The 17,175-nt window shown below is 36.1% G+C and overlaps 1 protein-coding gene across 1 annotated transcript in view; it reads right to left on the bottom strand.

Annotated features, from left to right (window-relative positions):
- ITCH (itchy E3 ubiquitin protein ligase) overlaps nucleotides 1-17,175 on the bottom strand; it is a gene marked incomplete at its 5' end in the record, with an annotated part of 75,313 nt that overhangs the window by 47,607 nt on the left and 10,531 nt on the right. Inside the window, 3 exons of the mRNA XM_079719557.1 lie at nucleotides 6,472-6,517; nucleotides 14,576-14,713; nucleotides 15,725-15,849. Coding sequence (XP_079575683.1) covers nucleotides 6,472-6,517; nucleotides 14,576-14,713; nucleotides 15,725-15,849 — 309 coding nt within the window. The remainder of the gene's footprint in view (nucleotides 1-6,471; nucleotides 6,518-14,575; nucleotides 14,714-15,724; nucleotides 15,850-17,175) is intronic.

Genomic DNA, 17,175 nt, shown 5'->3' with positions numbered 1-17,175 from the left:
AACCAGGTAAAGTACCAAATTAAAGGGGCAGATAGTTCTACAAAAGGTCCTAACAAATCTTGTGCTGGGCCCGGTAAGGAAAGTTCTGACAAAACAAAAATTCTTTTTTTGTGCTAAGTGAGTACTTTTTTCCTGTTTAAAAAAACAAAAACAGGGACTTCCCTGGTGATCCAGTGGTTAAGAATCTGTCTTGCAATGCAGGGGACACTGGTTCGATCCCTGGTAGGGGAACTAAGATTCCCACATGGAGCAGGGCATCCAAGCCCACGTGCCACAACTAGAGAGAAGCCGATGCACTGCAATGAAGAGCCCAGGCGCTGCAACAAAAGATCCTGCGTGCCGCAACTAAGACCTGATGCAGCCAAAAAAAAAATGTTAAAAGACAAAAATAAATAAAAACAAAAAAAACAACCAAACAAAAACAAATCAAAGCTCAAGTCTCCCAGAAGCTGAAGAATTAGAAATGACAGGTGACTGTGACAACCTACACCACAGGTCAATGAGATTACTGTTAAAATTAACAGTAATAAAAAGTTTAACAGTAATTTGCAAGGACAAAGAGCTTTTGCTAGGTCCTATACAGTTACACAGACCCAAGCAAAAGATAGAAAATGTTAGTATTGTGCTTCTCTAGTCTATATCTTTTTTTTTCTAAGGTGGCAGAATCCTTTAGTGTATTTTTTTTAAACATCTTTATTGGAATTGCTTTACAATGGTAGTTTCTGCTTTATAACAAAGTGAATCAGCTATACATATATCCCCATATCTCTTCCCTCTTGCGTCTCCCTCCCTCCCACCCTCCCTATCCCACCCCTCTAGGTGGTCACAAAGCACCGAGCTGATCCCTGTGCTATTCAGCTGCTTCCCACTAGCTATCGGTTTTACATTTGGTAGTGTATATATGTACATGCCATTCTCTCACTTTGTCCCAGCTTACCCTTCCCCCTCCCCGTGTCCTCAAGTCCATTCTACAGTGTCTATATCTTTCTATTCTGACAAACTTCACTTTCCTAAAGCCTGATCACTTCAAAAAGACTGAGGCAACATGGACTTCAGTTCACATTATTCAACTTCAACTGGGCTATCCATACTGCCTGTAAATCAATCATTTTCTACATCTCTAATCTACTCCTGGCCACATTCCCATTGCTCATTGAAAACATTTCCCATCTCCTCAAATACCTAATCCCAATTTGTAAATGACCCTGACTCCACCTCTTCCCTAAAATGATGATTATCGGCTATCCTTCTTTTTTCTCTATTTTAAAATTTCTCTGTGCCACTAATATCTTCATCTGTTTGCTTCCCACCTCTGGGGAAAAGAAAATCTATCTTCACTTCTTCAAGGCTAATTTGTCTTGTGGGTCTTTGATTTCAGGACACAAATAATATGCTCTAGGACTTTTCACCATCATTTAACACCTTTCTTCTCTCTTCCATCATCTTCCTTCTAGATTGTTCCTCTCAGTCACAAGTATAATTAAAACACTTCCTCAATCTTAATTACTCTTCTAGCTATCCTCTCATTCTCCTTTCCTTCACTGTAATTCTTGGTATTTATACAATTAATGTATTTAGTGCATTTTAAATTTTAAGAGGTTTGCAAAATAAAAACTAATTTCTAATTATAAAATAAAAATTACTTTCAATCGTACATTCTAGAGATTATTACCATTAAGAGATAATCTCTTGTCCGTCCTTTTGCATTGGCTATGACTAATCATACCATGTATGTGATCATACAATGTTTCATATCCTGGGTGAGTTTTTATTTCTTTATTATTCATTATATACTGGGCATTTCACCCAAATTATCTGAAAACACTTCTAATGACTGTAGAATACTCTATCCTATGGACATACCATAATCTAATTTTTTTTAGGGAAGGGAGTGACATTTTCTATTTCCTTCAGGTAGACTGCCAGAATAGAATAGCTAGGTCAAAGTAGGCAAATATTTTAAACTGAAATATTGACTGCTAATTTAAGAAAAAATATATTTTTTAAATTTATTTATTAATTTATTTATTTTTGGCTGTGTTGGGTCTTCGTTTCTGTGCGAGGGCTTTCTCTAGTTGCGGCGAGCGGGGGCCACTCTTCATCGCGGTGCGCGGGCCTCTCACTATCGCGGCCTCTCTTGTTGCGGAGCACAGGCTCCAGACGGGCAGGCTCAGTAGCTGTGGCTCACGGGCCCAGTTGCTCCGCGGCATGTGGGATCTTCCCAGACCAGGGCTCGAACCCGTGTCCCCTGCACTGGCAGGCAGATTCTCAACCACTGCACCCAAGAAAAAAATATTTTTAAAGGTAATAATTGATCTGTTCTCCACCAGATAGATATGAAAATGCCCATTTCACCATAAAGTATTTATATACTTTTAACATTTTAATATATTATCCCATTGCTCCTTCCTCCCTCCCTCCCTCCAGCCCGCCCTTCCTTTCTGGCTGTGTTGGGTCTTCATTGCTGTGCGTGGGCTTTCTCTAGTTGCGGCGAGCGGGGGCTACTCTTCGCTGCAGTGTGCAGGCTTCTCAATGCAGTGGCTTCTCTTGTTGCAAAGCATGGGCTCTAGGCATGTGGGCTTCAGTAATTGTGGCATGCAGGCTCAGTAGTTGTGGCTCGCAGGCTCTAGAGCGCAGGCTCAGTAGTTGTGGCGCACAGGCTTAGATGCTCCGTGGCATGTTGGATCTTCCTGGACCAGGGCTTGACCCTGTGTCCACTGCGTTGGCATGAGGATTCGTAACCACTGCGCCACCAGGGAAGCCCCCATTTATATACTTTTAAATCTTTGCCAATTTGGTAAATAAAAACATGAATGTTCAACAGTATTTCATTTATAGGCCATCTGAGTTTCCTCTTTCATGCACTGTATATGTCTGTCTTTTGTTTTTTCTATTATAAAGGAATAATTTTTCTTCATTATTTGTGAGAGCTTTTTACAATCCAAAGGTACTAATTTCATATTGGTTAAATAGTGGTCATTTGCTTCTATATGCTGGAACATACAAGAGTTCTATATTTCTATATAATTAAATGTATTCAGAGATATTTTCTTCTAAAGGTTTTATAATTTCATTTTTAAAAATCAATTTAAAAAACCTAGAATCTACCTTCATTTGGGGATGAGCTGAAGATCTAACCTGATTTTTCTTTTTCCATACAGCCAGTTTTCCCTGGCTTGATTAGGCTAAGATCTCATTCTCTCCTGCAGTATTTGATAATGTTAAATACACCATCTTTTAAAAACATTTTTCTCTTAATTTCTGTGACACTGATTTTCTAATCTTGTCCTCCCCACTTCTAACCATTCCTTCTATGGTTTGTCCTCTTCCTCCACTTTACTAAATATAGGTCCCTATGGTTCTGTTCTTGTCTTACTTTTCATTCTCCACAAATTTTCGCTTAGGGTCTCAAATTCCATGATTTCAAAGATCATCTTTTAAAATAATTCCAAATCAGAAACTCGAATCTTTGTCTCATTCTCATCCCCTGGTACCAAGTTATCAGCTAAATGCAGGAGATCTAGAATAACTCTCCAATGCTAAAGCCACTCTTCCTCCTATGTTCTAGTTCTGTGGGTGACTCTGCTATCCTCTCAGGCAATTTGACTTTTCTTCTCTCCTGTGCCTATTGATACTCAATGCCTAAGTCCCACTGATTTCACTGGCACGTTTTCTCTCTACTCTTCTACCACCACTGCTCCAGTTCCAACCCTCATTCTCTCTCAGTGGATTACTGTAATAAGTTCCCACATACGTCTTCCCACCTTCACCACCACCATACAGTCCAAACTACACACGACTGTCAAATAATTTTTCTTATGGTGTTTTGATCATACCAATGCTCTGTTCAAATATTTTAAAAGACATTCCTCTCCAGAGAAAAAGATTCTAGAAGCCTATACTTGCAAACCAAAATCTCCATCTGGCTCCAACCTCTGCAGTACTAAAAATAACATTTATTGAGGGATAAGCACTTACATGGGGGGGGGGTAAAAAAAAGCATTCCACTTTAGGCAACAGTAAAACACTCAGGCTCTAAAGGTAAGGCAGTCCCAGGTTCAACTGTGCCACTTACACTATTAACTCAGGCAAGTTTCTTTCCCTTTCTGAGCCTCAGTTTTCTCATAACCTGTAAAAATGATACCTACCTCATAAAAATATTTAAGGATTAACTGAAATAACAGGAAACATGTTCATCATACTGCCTGACACATAGTAAGAGGCAATAAATACTGATTGATTCTACTTTCAAATTCAGTACCTGCCATTTCCCACTTTCAATTACTCTATTTTCAGCCAAATACTGAGGCTAAAGATTTCCAATAAAACCCCTGTGTTCTTCCCCACCTCCATGACTGTCTTTCTTCTTTCCACCTAGAACTCCTTCATCCAATTCCCTCAAGACATGCATACCCAAATTATAACTATGCTTAATGGTCTTAGGTCAAATGCCATTTCTTCCATGAAGTTTTTACATATTTTATAGACTGTTTCACATTTTAAAAATCATGTATCATTTTCTAATAAATACAAGTAAAAGCAGTTCAAAAAAGAAACAGGATTCAAGCCAGCTCTGAAGTAAAAGAGGATGAGATTAAGATCGAGTGACATTTCTGGCAAGCTGTGCAAGCCTAGATTTTCAAGAAATAGACTTTGTTACATAACTGAAAGATTTCCCATAATAGTTTGTTGAAATCTAAGAAATACCTGTATGTCTCCCGAATAGTGGTTCTCAAAGTATAGGACCTAGTCTATCAGTATCACCTGGAAACTTGTTAGAAATGCAAATCTTGGGCCCCATCCTAGATGTAAAAATTTGGGAAGAGGACAAAAGCCTTGGCAATCTGTGACTGGGCAATCTGTTGTTGAACAAGTCTTCCAGGTGAGTCTAATGTACTCTGAAGCTTGAGAAACATGGTGATACTAAAATAGCACTGGTGGTTAACTTTAGTTCCTTTCATGAGTGATTGTGGAGCTAAAACCTGAGATGAATTTTGAAAACCAATATGGAAACCTGTATACTGTACAGAATTGTCAGTGTGAACTTATCACCATCATTATATGTGAAAAGCAATTAGCTACGAATTAAGTGCTACTATGGCTTTGTTTTCTGCTTCAGTCTTACAAGCCCCTGCTTATCTCACCATACATATGTACCTGATCGAAACATGGAGAACCAAGATGCTAATATAATAAGGTCACAATATACAAATCAAAGATTAACAGTCAAGAAGGCACATCCAAAAACAAAATCTTGAATGCCAGGCACCAATCATCTTGGTAATTCATAAAAGTGACAGAAGACAACACTGAGAAATATACAACATCCAGACATGCTATGGGGGAAAGGAGACCAACAGGACTACACTGATGATATAGGCAGTGCTTGAATCACAGTAAAAGAACCTAAAGCTGTTTAGTAAGCTTCTTAAATGACTGGGGGGAGGGGGAGGTTTTGCCTTGTTCACACGCCTTGTAGTTATGAAGTCTGCAAACAAAAGCAAGGGATTCACCACCATGACTGTTGTGTATCAACATTTAAACAGCATTTGACAGTTTACAAAATGTTTTTCAAACCCATCATCTCAGAGGTATGCTCTCTGGAAAAGGCTAATGCAAAGGAATTCATGCTTAACACAAAAGACATGCTCAAAGATTAGTCGGGCAGTCTCATAAACCTAGAAGACATTGTTCCTCAGATTATTTGTGAACAATGATTCACTTGGGAAAATGTAAAGCATTGATTAAATAAATGGCATGAAGCCAGGGCTCCAGCAATGCCTTTGCAAGAAACTTAACAGCTGTCAAGAGTAGTTTCATAAAGTATTATAAGAAAGATTTTGCAAAAAAGAAATGAGACTGGCAAAACAGAACCTTTCAATGCACTATAAAATTCTACCACATTCTCACTTATTAATGCAAAAGTATGGGTTTATTAGGCAAAAGAGAAGTTATTTGACCAAAGAAATCTGAAGTATTAAAACATCTTTATGAGGGAAATTTCATGACTTCAAAAAAACTATGAAACATAAAAATAAAAAGAAACACAAGAGGCATAAGTTGTCTTCCAGTCTACAGATAGTTATTAATTTTAAAAACCTTTTCTATTGCTTTTTAATCCCAGTGAGAAAAATCATAGCCCAGCTTTCTTAGAAAAGAAAATAGCCCAATGATGACCCTGGGATTCTGAACTTCCCTACCTTTGGAAAAGTGCCAACATATTCACTTTCTATAAGCTGAACAAGTATTAGCATTTGGGTATCTCTGGCCTAGTCTAGAGAACTGCAGTCATATAAGCTTAGGGTCTTGAATTTTCCATAAATATTTCCCTTCTTACCTTAAGCCCTGAAATTTTTGATACCCATTTATTTTTATATCAATCTGAATTTTAAAGTTTTGACTAAAACGAAACTTACTCATTCTCCCTTGTTTCTTTCTGCATTCTGTGGTATGTAATAAGTGAACTCTTACCTTGTTTCATCCTTGGGTCTGGAGCCATCATCATTCTGTGAAGCACCTTTAACAACAATAAAAGTTGTACAGAAAACGAGTTTCAGAAAGTGGTTTGCACCTTTTTCTTAAACATGCTATGTAAACAAAACCTTTCACCAAATCTTTATAGTAAAGAAGATACTGGAACAGAGTTAAAGTCCAACATGATATTTAAAAGGAAAATATGATAAATGTTCTTGTGATTGAGAAGTTTTACAAAAATTTTGTGCAAATGATTATTATGTGTAAGAGATGTTAATTAGTCAAGGTATATTACTCATATGCTGCTTCTGCCTTGTTTGAAATATGTCACGCTTGATTCTAATTCAAATGTATTTTAGTCATCTTCTAGGGAGGAGTCAACTACCTCTCCAAAAAAGTGCTGACTACCAGCAGGACGATGATAAAATAGATTCTGAAAATAGAAAAATCAGTAAAATCTTTCTTATGCAAAGGTCTTGAAAATAGCTTCAAGAACAGGAAAGGCACAAATGGATCTCAAAGTGGCCAAAATGAATGCCACAACATTCACACTTCCTTCAAATTTTATTCATGAGAAATATCCTTAGGATTCAGTAAGGGCCTATGTATTATACAAGTGATAGAAGGAGGCTACTAGAGGTAGGCACACGGATTGCAGCAAAAACAGTATACAGAGAAGTTTAAAAAACTATGAAATGCAAAAAGAACTCAAGTTTAACAGTCTAGGTCCATTTAGCTAAAGAATAATAGTCCCTAAATACAGTCTCTAGTTTCAAACAGTGAAATCACTATATTACTCCAAAGCATAATTAATGAATTAATTCATTAAAAAGATGCTGAGTCACCACTATACTACTACTATATCATACTCAGCAAGGTTGGCAAGTGTCTTATCTAGAAATGTTACATTTAAAAAAAATGGTACAGGTAGATAGATAAAATGTGGTATACCTATGCAATGGAAAACTATTCAATAATAAAAAGGAACAAACTACTGAAACATGCTATGTCACTGATAAACCTGAAAAGACATTATGCTAAGTGAAAGAAGCCTGACACAAAGACTACATATTGTTATGATTCCATTTACATAAAATGTCCAGAAAAGATGAATTTTTAGAGACAGAAAATAGATTAGTGGTTGCTCTAGGCTAGAGGTCAAAATGAGATTTCCTGTGAATAAGCAGGAGGGATCTTACTAGCAAATGAAAATGTTCTAAATCTGATTTACAGTAAATGATTAGATCACTCCATTAAATTACTAAAAATCATTAAATTACTAAAAATCATTAAATTAACACACTTGAAATAGGTAAATTTTATGAAATATAAAATACATGCCAATAAAGCTGTTAAAAATGGTTTTAAAAAACATGGTACAATGAAATACATTTTGGCTGAAAACAGTATGCTTCAATTTTATAAGAATTATTTTTATATGGAATATATTCCCCTAAAATAGCTGATAAATGACATAAATGAAACCAGAAAACCAAAACAAAATATAATAAGTTATTAAAATCAGTCAATCAGTATTCCACTTTTTTCAAAAAATAAGAAGACAATTTGAAATAATCCATTTAACTCTACCAATAATTGCTACTTCTAAACTTTATCATTTACTACAGTGAAGCATAGTACATATTTAATGACACAGACTGAGGCCAGATTGCCTGGGTCTGTATTCTAGGTTCAACATGTACTAACTTTGTGAGACCTTAGAGAAATACGATTGATTTTCCTGTGCCTTTTACCTCGTGTATAAAATGGGAACAATAATGATGCCTACCTTCACAGAACAGTTGTGAAAATTAAACATTTAGAACAGTGCCCAGCACATATAAACACGCTATAAACATTAACTATTATTGTTTCCTGACACTTACATTTCAAAGTTCAAACAAGGGTTATTTTTGTTCAATCTTTTATTTCACTTCAACACAGAATAAAGCCATAACTATGAAATTTATGACATAAATTATTTAGATCTAATCTTGTGCTTTCAACAATAGTTAAAAAATATAAATCTGGGCTTCCCTGGTGGCGCAGTGGTTGAGAGTCCACCTGCCAATGCAGGGGACACGGGTTCATGCCCCGGTCAGGGAAGATCCCACATGCCGTGGAGCGGCTGGGCCCGTGAGCCATGGCCGCTGAGCCTGTGCGTCCAGAGCCTGTGCTCCGCAACGGGAGAGGCCACAACAGTGAGAGGCCCACATACCGCATGTATAAATAAATAAATAAATAAATAAATAGCTAGATAAACAGATAAACAAACAGATAAATAAATAGATAAATAGATAATAGATAAATAAATAGATAAACAGATAAATAAATAGATAGATAAATCAATGAATCAATCAATCAATCTATCTATCTATCTATCCAACACTTACACGATGAATGTCCAAGAAGAGGAAAAAGGCTGTACTTAAATTGGTATTTTATAAACATACTGCTGTTTAAAAGTATTCCCAATCCAAATTTCCTCCAAAAAAAACAAAAAACAAAAACCTGATCAGATTTCTAAATACACACATTTTACCCAGAGGACACTTTGTTAGAAGATCAACAAAGATCTCTTCTGTTCTACTGAAAAGGATCCTCCTGCCACAGAAGAACCAGCTTTTAGATGAAGCAATTTAACACACTATTTCTACTTGGGTGCCTAGCAATCTCAAAAGCAAAATGAACAAACAAGTGAACTGATACTAGAGCAAGAACAGGGTGCAGTAAGCAAATGTGAAAGACAGGGTTACCCTGAGGGCTCTGAGGTGGATCAGAAACAAGATGAGGGGGCTGAACCAGAGACATCCACATTAGGCTGGGGACCCTGGAAAGGAGCTAAAGTATTCCCAGGTAGGTGACACATCCGGCACTAACAGAAGCAAAAGAAATTTTCTCTGGGCAAAGAATCCCCAACATATTAGGCCCTTAAGATTCCCCCAGACTAAGATCAAATATAAACTGGCAATCAAAGAGCCATAACATATAAGAAAACAAGCCTCAATGAAGGAGAGTCAAAACATTTATATCCCCAAATATTTCTGATACTGCAATTTTCAAATGGAGAATATAAAACACCTACTTATCAAAAGAAAACTAACAAGCAAGAAATAAGAAACTATCAAAAACAAGCATCAGCAATTCCACTCCTAGGTATATATCCAAGACATGCACAAAGAAACTTGGACACAAATGTTTATAGCAGCATTATTTATAATTCATTAATAGCCACAAGGTGGAAATAAGGCAAATGTCCATCAGTGGACAAATGGATAAAAAAATATTGTGGCATATATACACACAATGAAATATTATCCAGGGAATTCCCTGGCGGACCAATGGTTAGGAATCTGTGCTCTCACTGCTGTGGCCCAGGTTCAGTCCCTGGTCGGGGAACTGAGATCCCACAAGAGGCGCAGCTGGCCAAAACAAACAAACAAAACCAATATGCTAAGCAAAAGAATCCAGACACAAAAGGTCACATATTGTATGGTTCCTTTTTTATGATACACTCAGAAGAGGCAAATCCATAGAGACATATCAGTGGTTACCAGGAGATGGAGGGGAGGGGGAATAGGGAGTGATTACTTAACAGATAATGGTTTGGTTTTTGGGAGTGATCAAAAAGTTTTGAAATGAGAGGTAGTGGATACACATCACTGTGAATACACTAAATGCCAATGAATTGTACACTTTATAAGGTTAAGTATCTATTTTGTAAATTTCATCAAAATTAAAAGAATTACAAAAAAGAGGCATATTTGAAGAAACAATAAATGTTGTAAAGCTGAAAATGCACTTGCGTCATATCCTAGGAATCCCACTCCCAAGTATACAGCCTACAAAGACCTTTCAACCTATGTACCAGGAGACACATATAAATATAAAAATGTTCAATGTATCACTTATGTTCATTATGGCAAAAAACTGGAAAGAGCCCAAATGTCCTTTGACATAAAAATGGATAAACCGGGGCTTCCCTGGTGGCGCAGTGGTTGAGAGTCTGCCTGCCGATGCAGGGGACACAGGTCCGTGCCTCGGTCCGGGAAGATCCCACATGCCACAGAGCGGCTAGGCCTGTGAGCCATGGCCGCTCACCCTGCGTGTCCGGAGCCTGTGCTCCGCGATGGGAGAGCCACAACAGTGAGAGGCCCACGTACCGCAAAAAAAAAAAAAAGGATAAACTGTGGTATATTCACCCAATGGATTATTATACAGCCATGAAAATAAGTGAATTACAGAAAAAAAATGGATAAATCTTAAAAGGCAACACTGATATTTTCATAGAGTGCAAAATGACACATGCATATGTGAAAAAAAATTTAAAGCAAGGAAATGATAAATTCAAAGTTCAGAATAGTGATTATCTCTAGGGAAAAGACAAGGATTGATATAGGGAGGAGAACACGGGTGGATGCAATGATATTGTTCATATTCTAATTCTTAAGATCAAACCCGGGTCCCTGGCAGTGAGAGCACCAAGTCCTATCCACTGGACCACCAGGGAATTCCCAATACTTCCATTTTTAAAATAGCACTGATAAAGATTAAAAAAAGTAAGTGTGTAAAGGAAGTTTTGCTGGCTTTTTTGTGACGTTAGTTAATATTCTGAGCAAACATTTAAAATAATCAATCAAATATAAGTCAAATTAAAAAAAACACCATTACAGCAAAGTTTCTCTCTATAAAATAATTAGTTGGTACCCAGACCCAGCGGAGGTATAGTAATTTCAAATAATATTTGGTATAGCAAAAAACTTCATCTAGTTTCTTAGAATTTATTTTACTGAAAAGAAACATTATAATCACACATGAGAATGACTATTTATCCTAAAATCAAAAGAAACCACAAAAACTATAGTTTAATGAGAAAGACTGGGAAAGAATGAGATAAAACCAAAACAAAATGGAACATACACAATAAGAACTGGAGGTCACATATGCCAACAACTATCCCCAAATTAATTTTAAATACATTTCCAGAGCATCCATGGTAAAGAATAAAGATCTTTACAAGAATATGTTCCTATTTTATTATCATAAATTTAAAAGTAAAATAGACTTTTATTTCTCTTTAGGAAAACTACTGCCTTTGATGACGATACTTTTCAGTGTTTCTTGTTGAATGCCATATTTGGGAAGACAGGTGTTAAACTAACAATCAACCACCACCACCCACCCAAGAAATCAAAATACATGAATGGGAAGTTCTTGCAGAAATGAACAACTACCTACTCTCAATTTGTTAGGTTAATTTAGATCTGAGAGCTATAATAAGTCTACCTAACTAGCAAATTAAACAAAGGCTTCTTCTTACCAAAGACTCATAAAAGCAGATTAACTCTGTACTTAAGAAAAGGAAAACATCAAGACAAATTATGTAACTACTTCCTAAACAGAAAAATAAGGAAGAGTATCAAAGAAAATGTTACAAATGACACTCTCAGTTGGGATATTAAACTTGTTCCTTGAGTGAAGACAGTGGTAGGAGAGGTAGACTGGGAACATAAAACTCTCTGGTTTTTAAATAAAGCTTGAAGTGGGAAGAACAAACAAACATAGTGAGTAAAATCTGTTTCACCTGAAAAAGAGTTTACTTATATAACTGCCATTTTTAGAAAATTTATCCACCAAAAAGAATGAAAATTTTATCTACCAAAAAAATGAAAATTTTAACTATCAAAAGAGATAATGCTATCTTATTAGAAAAATCTTCGCAGTATATCTAAATATATAACAAGCTATTATTTGGTGACTTTTAATACCAAAATTCAGACAGATCTTTTTATAAGCATTATTTTTAAATTAACCAAAAATATTAAAGTCTAAAATCCCATGAGTTCTTCCACGAAAACTTTTTTGTTTTTTAATTAATTTTTTATTGGAGTATAGTTGATTTAAAATGTTGTATTAGTTTTTGCTGTACAGCAAAGCCACAAAAACTTGACTGAACACACAGAGGGGAAAAAAACACTAAAACTCTGTAACATTAGAAAAATATTAGAATACAAAAGAAACCAACCAAACAATGCTCAGATGACAGAAATTCAATTTTAGCGCTAAACTCTAATTTTCATTTCTGGCTTATAGTTAAAGTTACAGAAATGGAATCAATCAAAAAACAATACAAGTGAAGTTCCCACCACAGATGCTTGTGGACTTAATTGGGTTTTCTTTGCTTACTTATAACAACTCATGATTTAATTTAAAGTTCTTAAGTTTTTAAGTGTGAAACGGAAAGTGTATTGGAAAGAAAAGGAAACCAACAAATATTTGTGTTTCAATCTTGACTCTGCATCACACTTGTTGGTGTGATACGGGACATACTATTTAAACTCTCAGAGCCTCACTTTCTTTCATATGCAAAATGTCTTACAAAATTGTGATGGTTAAATGAATATATATGTAAACACACCAACACAGTGCCTGGCACATGGTAAACATTACACAAATGGCAGCTACTGTATGTGGCAACTCTAGCCCTAAAATCCACTGTGACTTCCCAGTTAAAACCTCTCTTTACTTCAAAGAATGAGATTAAATTCTGTCAATTATTTTCCTACTTGAGTCAAAAACTGGTTACACAGAAACGTCCACTTCTGTAGGAAACAAACAGTAAAGTCATAAGTATAATATGCAGTTTAGAGTCTACTCTGAAATATGAAGGCTGACATGTTTTACTTTTGTTAATTATTAAATATTCTGCATTAGTAGCAGTTTCAATTTGTAGGAAAAAAATCTTAGGAAGCTATAAATACTGAGGTTTTAGAGCAGTTTAACAATGTAACTTAACTTTTATTACCTTCCAGAATTCCAATTTATAGAAAAATGTAACTATTACAGAGTTCCTGTGAATAACAGTCAATTAAGATGAACAGGTCAACTCTGAAGCAGTATAACCAATTCAGAAGTGTCTTTCCACCCTCATTAACCCCAAAGAACCAAACTGGAAGAAACACCAAGACTATCTTAAAGGTTCTGCTATTAAAAAGGGTCATGAGTTAGAAAGGAAGTAGGAAGTCTTCCAAAGTAGGAAGAGAAGTACAGCAGCACCTGACAACTGCAAAATGTTTCATAAGGCAGTTTCTAAGTAAACAAAAAGATCTCTGTCAGACTAATCAAGGAGACCATTAATATGCGCTTTGTCTTGGGGCCTCTACAATCTGTGTTTCAAGTGAAAATACACTTATTAGCACATTAATAAGGGTTGGAAATATCTAAAGGGAATTCACTGAGAAGTGGTTTTAATTAAGCATGCTAGCTGTGCAGGCACTAACTCAGGTGCTATCCAACTTTTTAATTACAGCTCATATTTATTTCCTTTAACAAACACTACTAAATCATAAACTGTAAAATATATCAGCATACATATAAAGAATTGGTTCTGTCATTATTATAACTCAAAGACATCTCAATAAATGTAGCCTACAAAAATGGAAGAGGAATGGCAAATGGATTCCAGCTTGTTACTGGCTTGTCTGGTACAGTACTAAGAAGGATTCTGAGTCAAATTTAAACTCAATCAGACTGCTACAGAGAGTAAACTATGTCTGCCATTAGCACTGGAGAAGGTGTAGCATCAAATGTGCCATACTGGGGCTTCCCTGGTGGTGCAGTGGTTTAGAGTCCGCCTGCCGATGCAGGGGACACGGGTTCGTGCCCCGGTCTGGGAAGATCCCACATGCCGCGGAGCGGCTGGGCCCGTGAGCCATGGCCGCTGAGCCTGCGCGTCCGGAGCCTGTGCTCCGCAGGGGGAGGGGCCACAACAGTGAGAGGCCCGCGTACCGCAAAAAAAAAAAAAAAAAAGTGCCATACTAACTGCCACTGTTGGCCTACAGAACGGATACTTTATAAATCAATTCATCACTCATAGGGCCAACTGTGATGTAGCTTTTACTTGGCTAGCTTTTCAACTTATAGAAAAATGTTTTCCTCATAGAAACAATGCACTAAAAGTTTAAAATGAAAAATGTCTCTTTTTAAAAAGGAAATAAAATAATTTCTTTAATGTGGAAAAGAACAGCAATAATTACAACATACTACAGTGGCTACTGTAAGAAGAATCATTAAAGACCCTATATAAGAAGTGATTACTTACTTTCTGAACATGTAGTTTCACCATTAGCAACAACTTCAGACTCTAGCTGCAGCCCATCAAGACAAACCGACAAATCTCCTATTGTCTCTGTTGGTTCTTTGTCACCTACAAGCTGTAAAGTCACAACTACTTCCTCAACTGGAAGAGAATAAAATTATAGAAAATGGTCACTTCTTTTCCTTTAAGTCTTAACTGATGAAAACAAAACTGTCAGAAAAACTTTACATTGATGTGTACACAATTTGTTTTAATACACTTCACCCAAGGTTTCAGGCCTTTTGACGCCAAAAACATTTTTAAAATAGAACAAAACTTAACTGATGAAAACAAAACTGTCAGAAAAACTTTACATTTATGTGTACACAATTTGTTTTAATACACTTCACCCAAGGTTTCAGGCCTTTTGACGCCAAAAACATTTTTAAAATAGAACAAAATTTCCTAATGGTTAATATCCACAATGTAAGATACTAAATAGCTTAATCATCTCACTTATTATATTCATTCTCTTTTACAAAATGAGCCAGCAGGACAACTAAGACTACTCAGCAATATATGCCTGACTTATATTGACTGAAAACAATTTAAGAATGAATTTTCATCTTGTAAATCCTAAATGAGAAATAAAATTCTTAGATGTTTTAGATACTCAAGGGATTAAATGTTTTAAAATCATGATATATTAATTAAAATAAGCATGTTTCAAGTTTTTATGTATCTATAATATATATAGATATCTAAAAATAGAGATATACACGTATAAATAAAACTACAACCATCTAAAATGAGGAAGTTTTAAAAATAAGCATTTGAAAAGGAAATGTCAAAATATTAACCAAAATATTAATTTGTCCTCTGTAGTGAGATTACATTTTTCCTTCAGCTCTGCTCTATATTTTTTGTTTTGAGTATATAGCCTTCAATAAATACCTATTTACTAAATAAATATTTAAAATATCAGATCCAAAATGAATGGCCAAACCACAGTTATTCAGAATGCATTAAACAGTTCAAGATTCATCTCCTTATTAATATCATAACCAAGTAAACCTAAAAACAAATAGTGAACATAGTTTCTCCACATTGGGCATATGAATTTCTTGCAGAAAAACAAAAGGTGAGCATATTCTATTGTTTTTACATACATACGTTTCATATTGTTTGACTTTAATGTTTCATAGATATCTAATGCAGCAGTTCCCAACAAAACATCAGATTTCAGTGTCTGGTGACTCCACACACGAAAATGTAATTTACTCACAGGGGTGACGATACTACAGGTGAAAAAAAAGGTGAAAAAAAATTTTCCTTAAATATCACAAGACTGTAAATAAATTATAATTAAAATCTTCTCACTGCACACGTTACAGTTTACTGTACAACCAATACTGCCTATGGTCATCTTCACTTGTCACTGAACTATAGGGGCAATTTCATGCATGTGTATCATCAACAAAAGTAAAAGTGCTCACCATGCTACAAACTGTTGAAAAATCAGTTTTACTTTCGTAGTACAAAAAAGTGAATTTATAAATTAAATCCTTATTTTACGTCAGGTTACTACCTGAGCTTAGGATTATTTCGTTTAATCTTCACAGCAACCCTGAGATGAGAATTACCACTCCCATCTTCAGATATAGAAGCTGATATTCAGAGAGGTTAAGCAAATTGCCCAAGATCACACAGCCAGACTGTAATGGCAGTCTGTAATCTGAACAAAAATTTGTCAGTAAAATTTACATTAAGAAGTTTCTCGGTCAGCTACTTAAATGATTTGAGGATTATATTACCCCAAGTTTCACACTGTTAGAGGCAAAGTGTCCGGGACAACTGTCAAATAAAGACTCTTCCAGACCTTGCTAAATGCCAATACAGAATAGAAATCTGAATTTGCAATAAACTGTATAAAAACTATTTCAATTAGAAAAACAGGAACACTATATAACCTACCATAGTCCTATGGTTCAAGGTTATAAGACAAATTCTAGAATTTGTTCCCTGACCAGGGACCGAACCCATGCCCCCTGCAGTGGAAGTGCAGAGTCCTAACCACGGGACCGCCAGGAAATTCCCAGTGACAGGTATTTTAAACAAAGAAACTTTCACCTTATCACTGCCTTTTCTTTTTTGTACAATGTATTCACTCTCTTTCAAAACTTTCAGATGTTACTTTCAGGAGAATGTATATTAAGAACACATTTCTCGGGGCTTCCCTGGTGGCGCAGTGGTTAAGAATCTGCCTGCCAATGCAGGCGACACGGGTTCAATCCCTGGTCCAGGAAGATCGCACATGCCGTGGAGCAACTAAGCCTGTGCGCCACAACTACTGAGCTTGCACTCTAGAGCCCACAAGCTACAACTACTGAAGCCCGTGTGCCACAACTACTGAAGCCCGCACGCCTAGAGCCCGTGCTCTGCAATAAGAGAAGCCACCGCAATGAGAAGCCTGCGCACCACAAAGAAGAGTAACCCCCACTCACTGCAACTAGAGAAAAGCCCTCGCACAGCAACAAAGACCCAACGCATCCAAAAATATAAATAAACAAACAAACAAACAAATAAATAAATATTTTTTAAAAGGAGCACATTTCTCTGTTAGT

The sequence above is a fragment of the Hyperoodon ampullatus genome, assembly GCF_949752795.1.
Source record: "Hyperoodon ampullatus genome assembly, chromosome: 14".
In the NCBI taxonomy this organism is placed as follows: domain Eukaryota; kingdom Metazoa; phylum Chordata; class Mammalia; order Artiodactyla; family Ziphiidae; genus Hyperoodon; species Hyperoodon ampullatus.
This window is presented reverse-complemented; position numbering and strand designations above follow the sequence as displayed.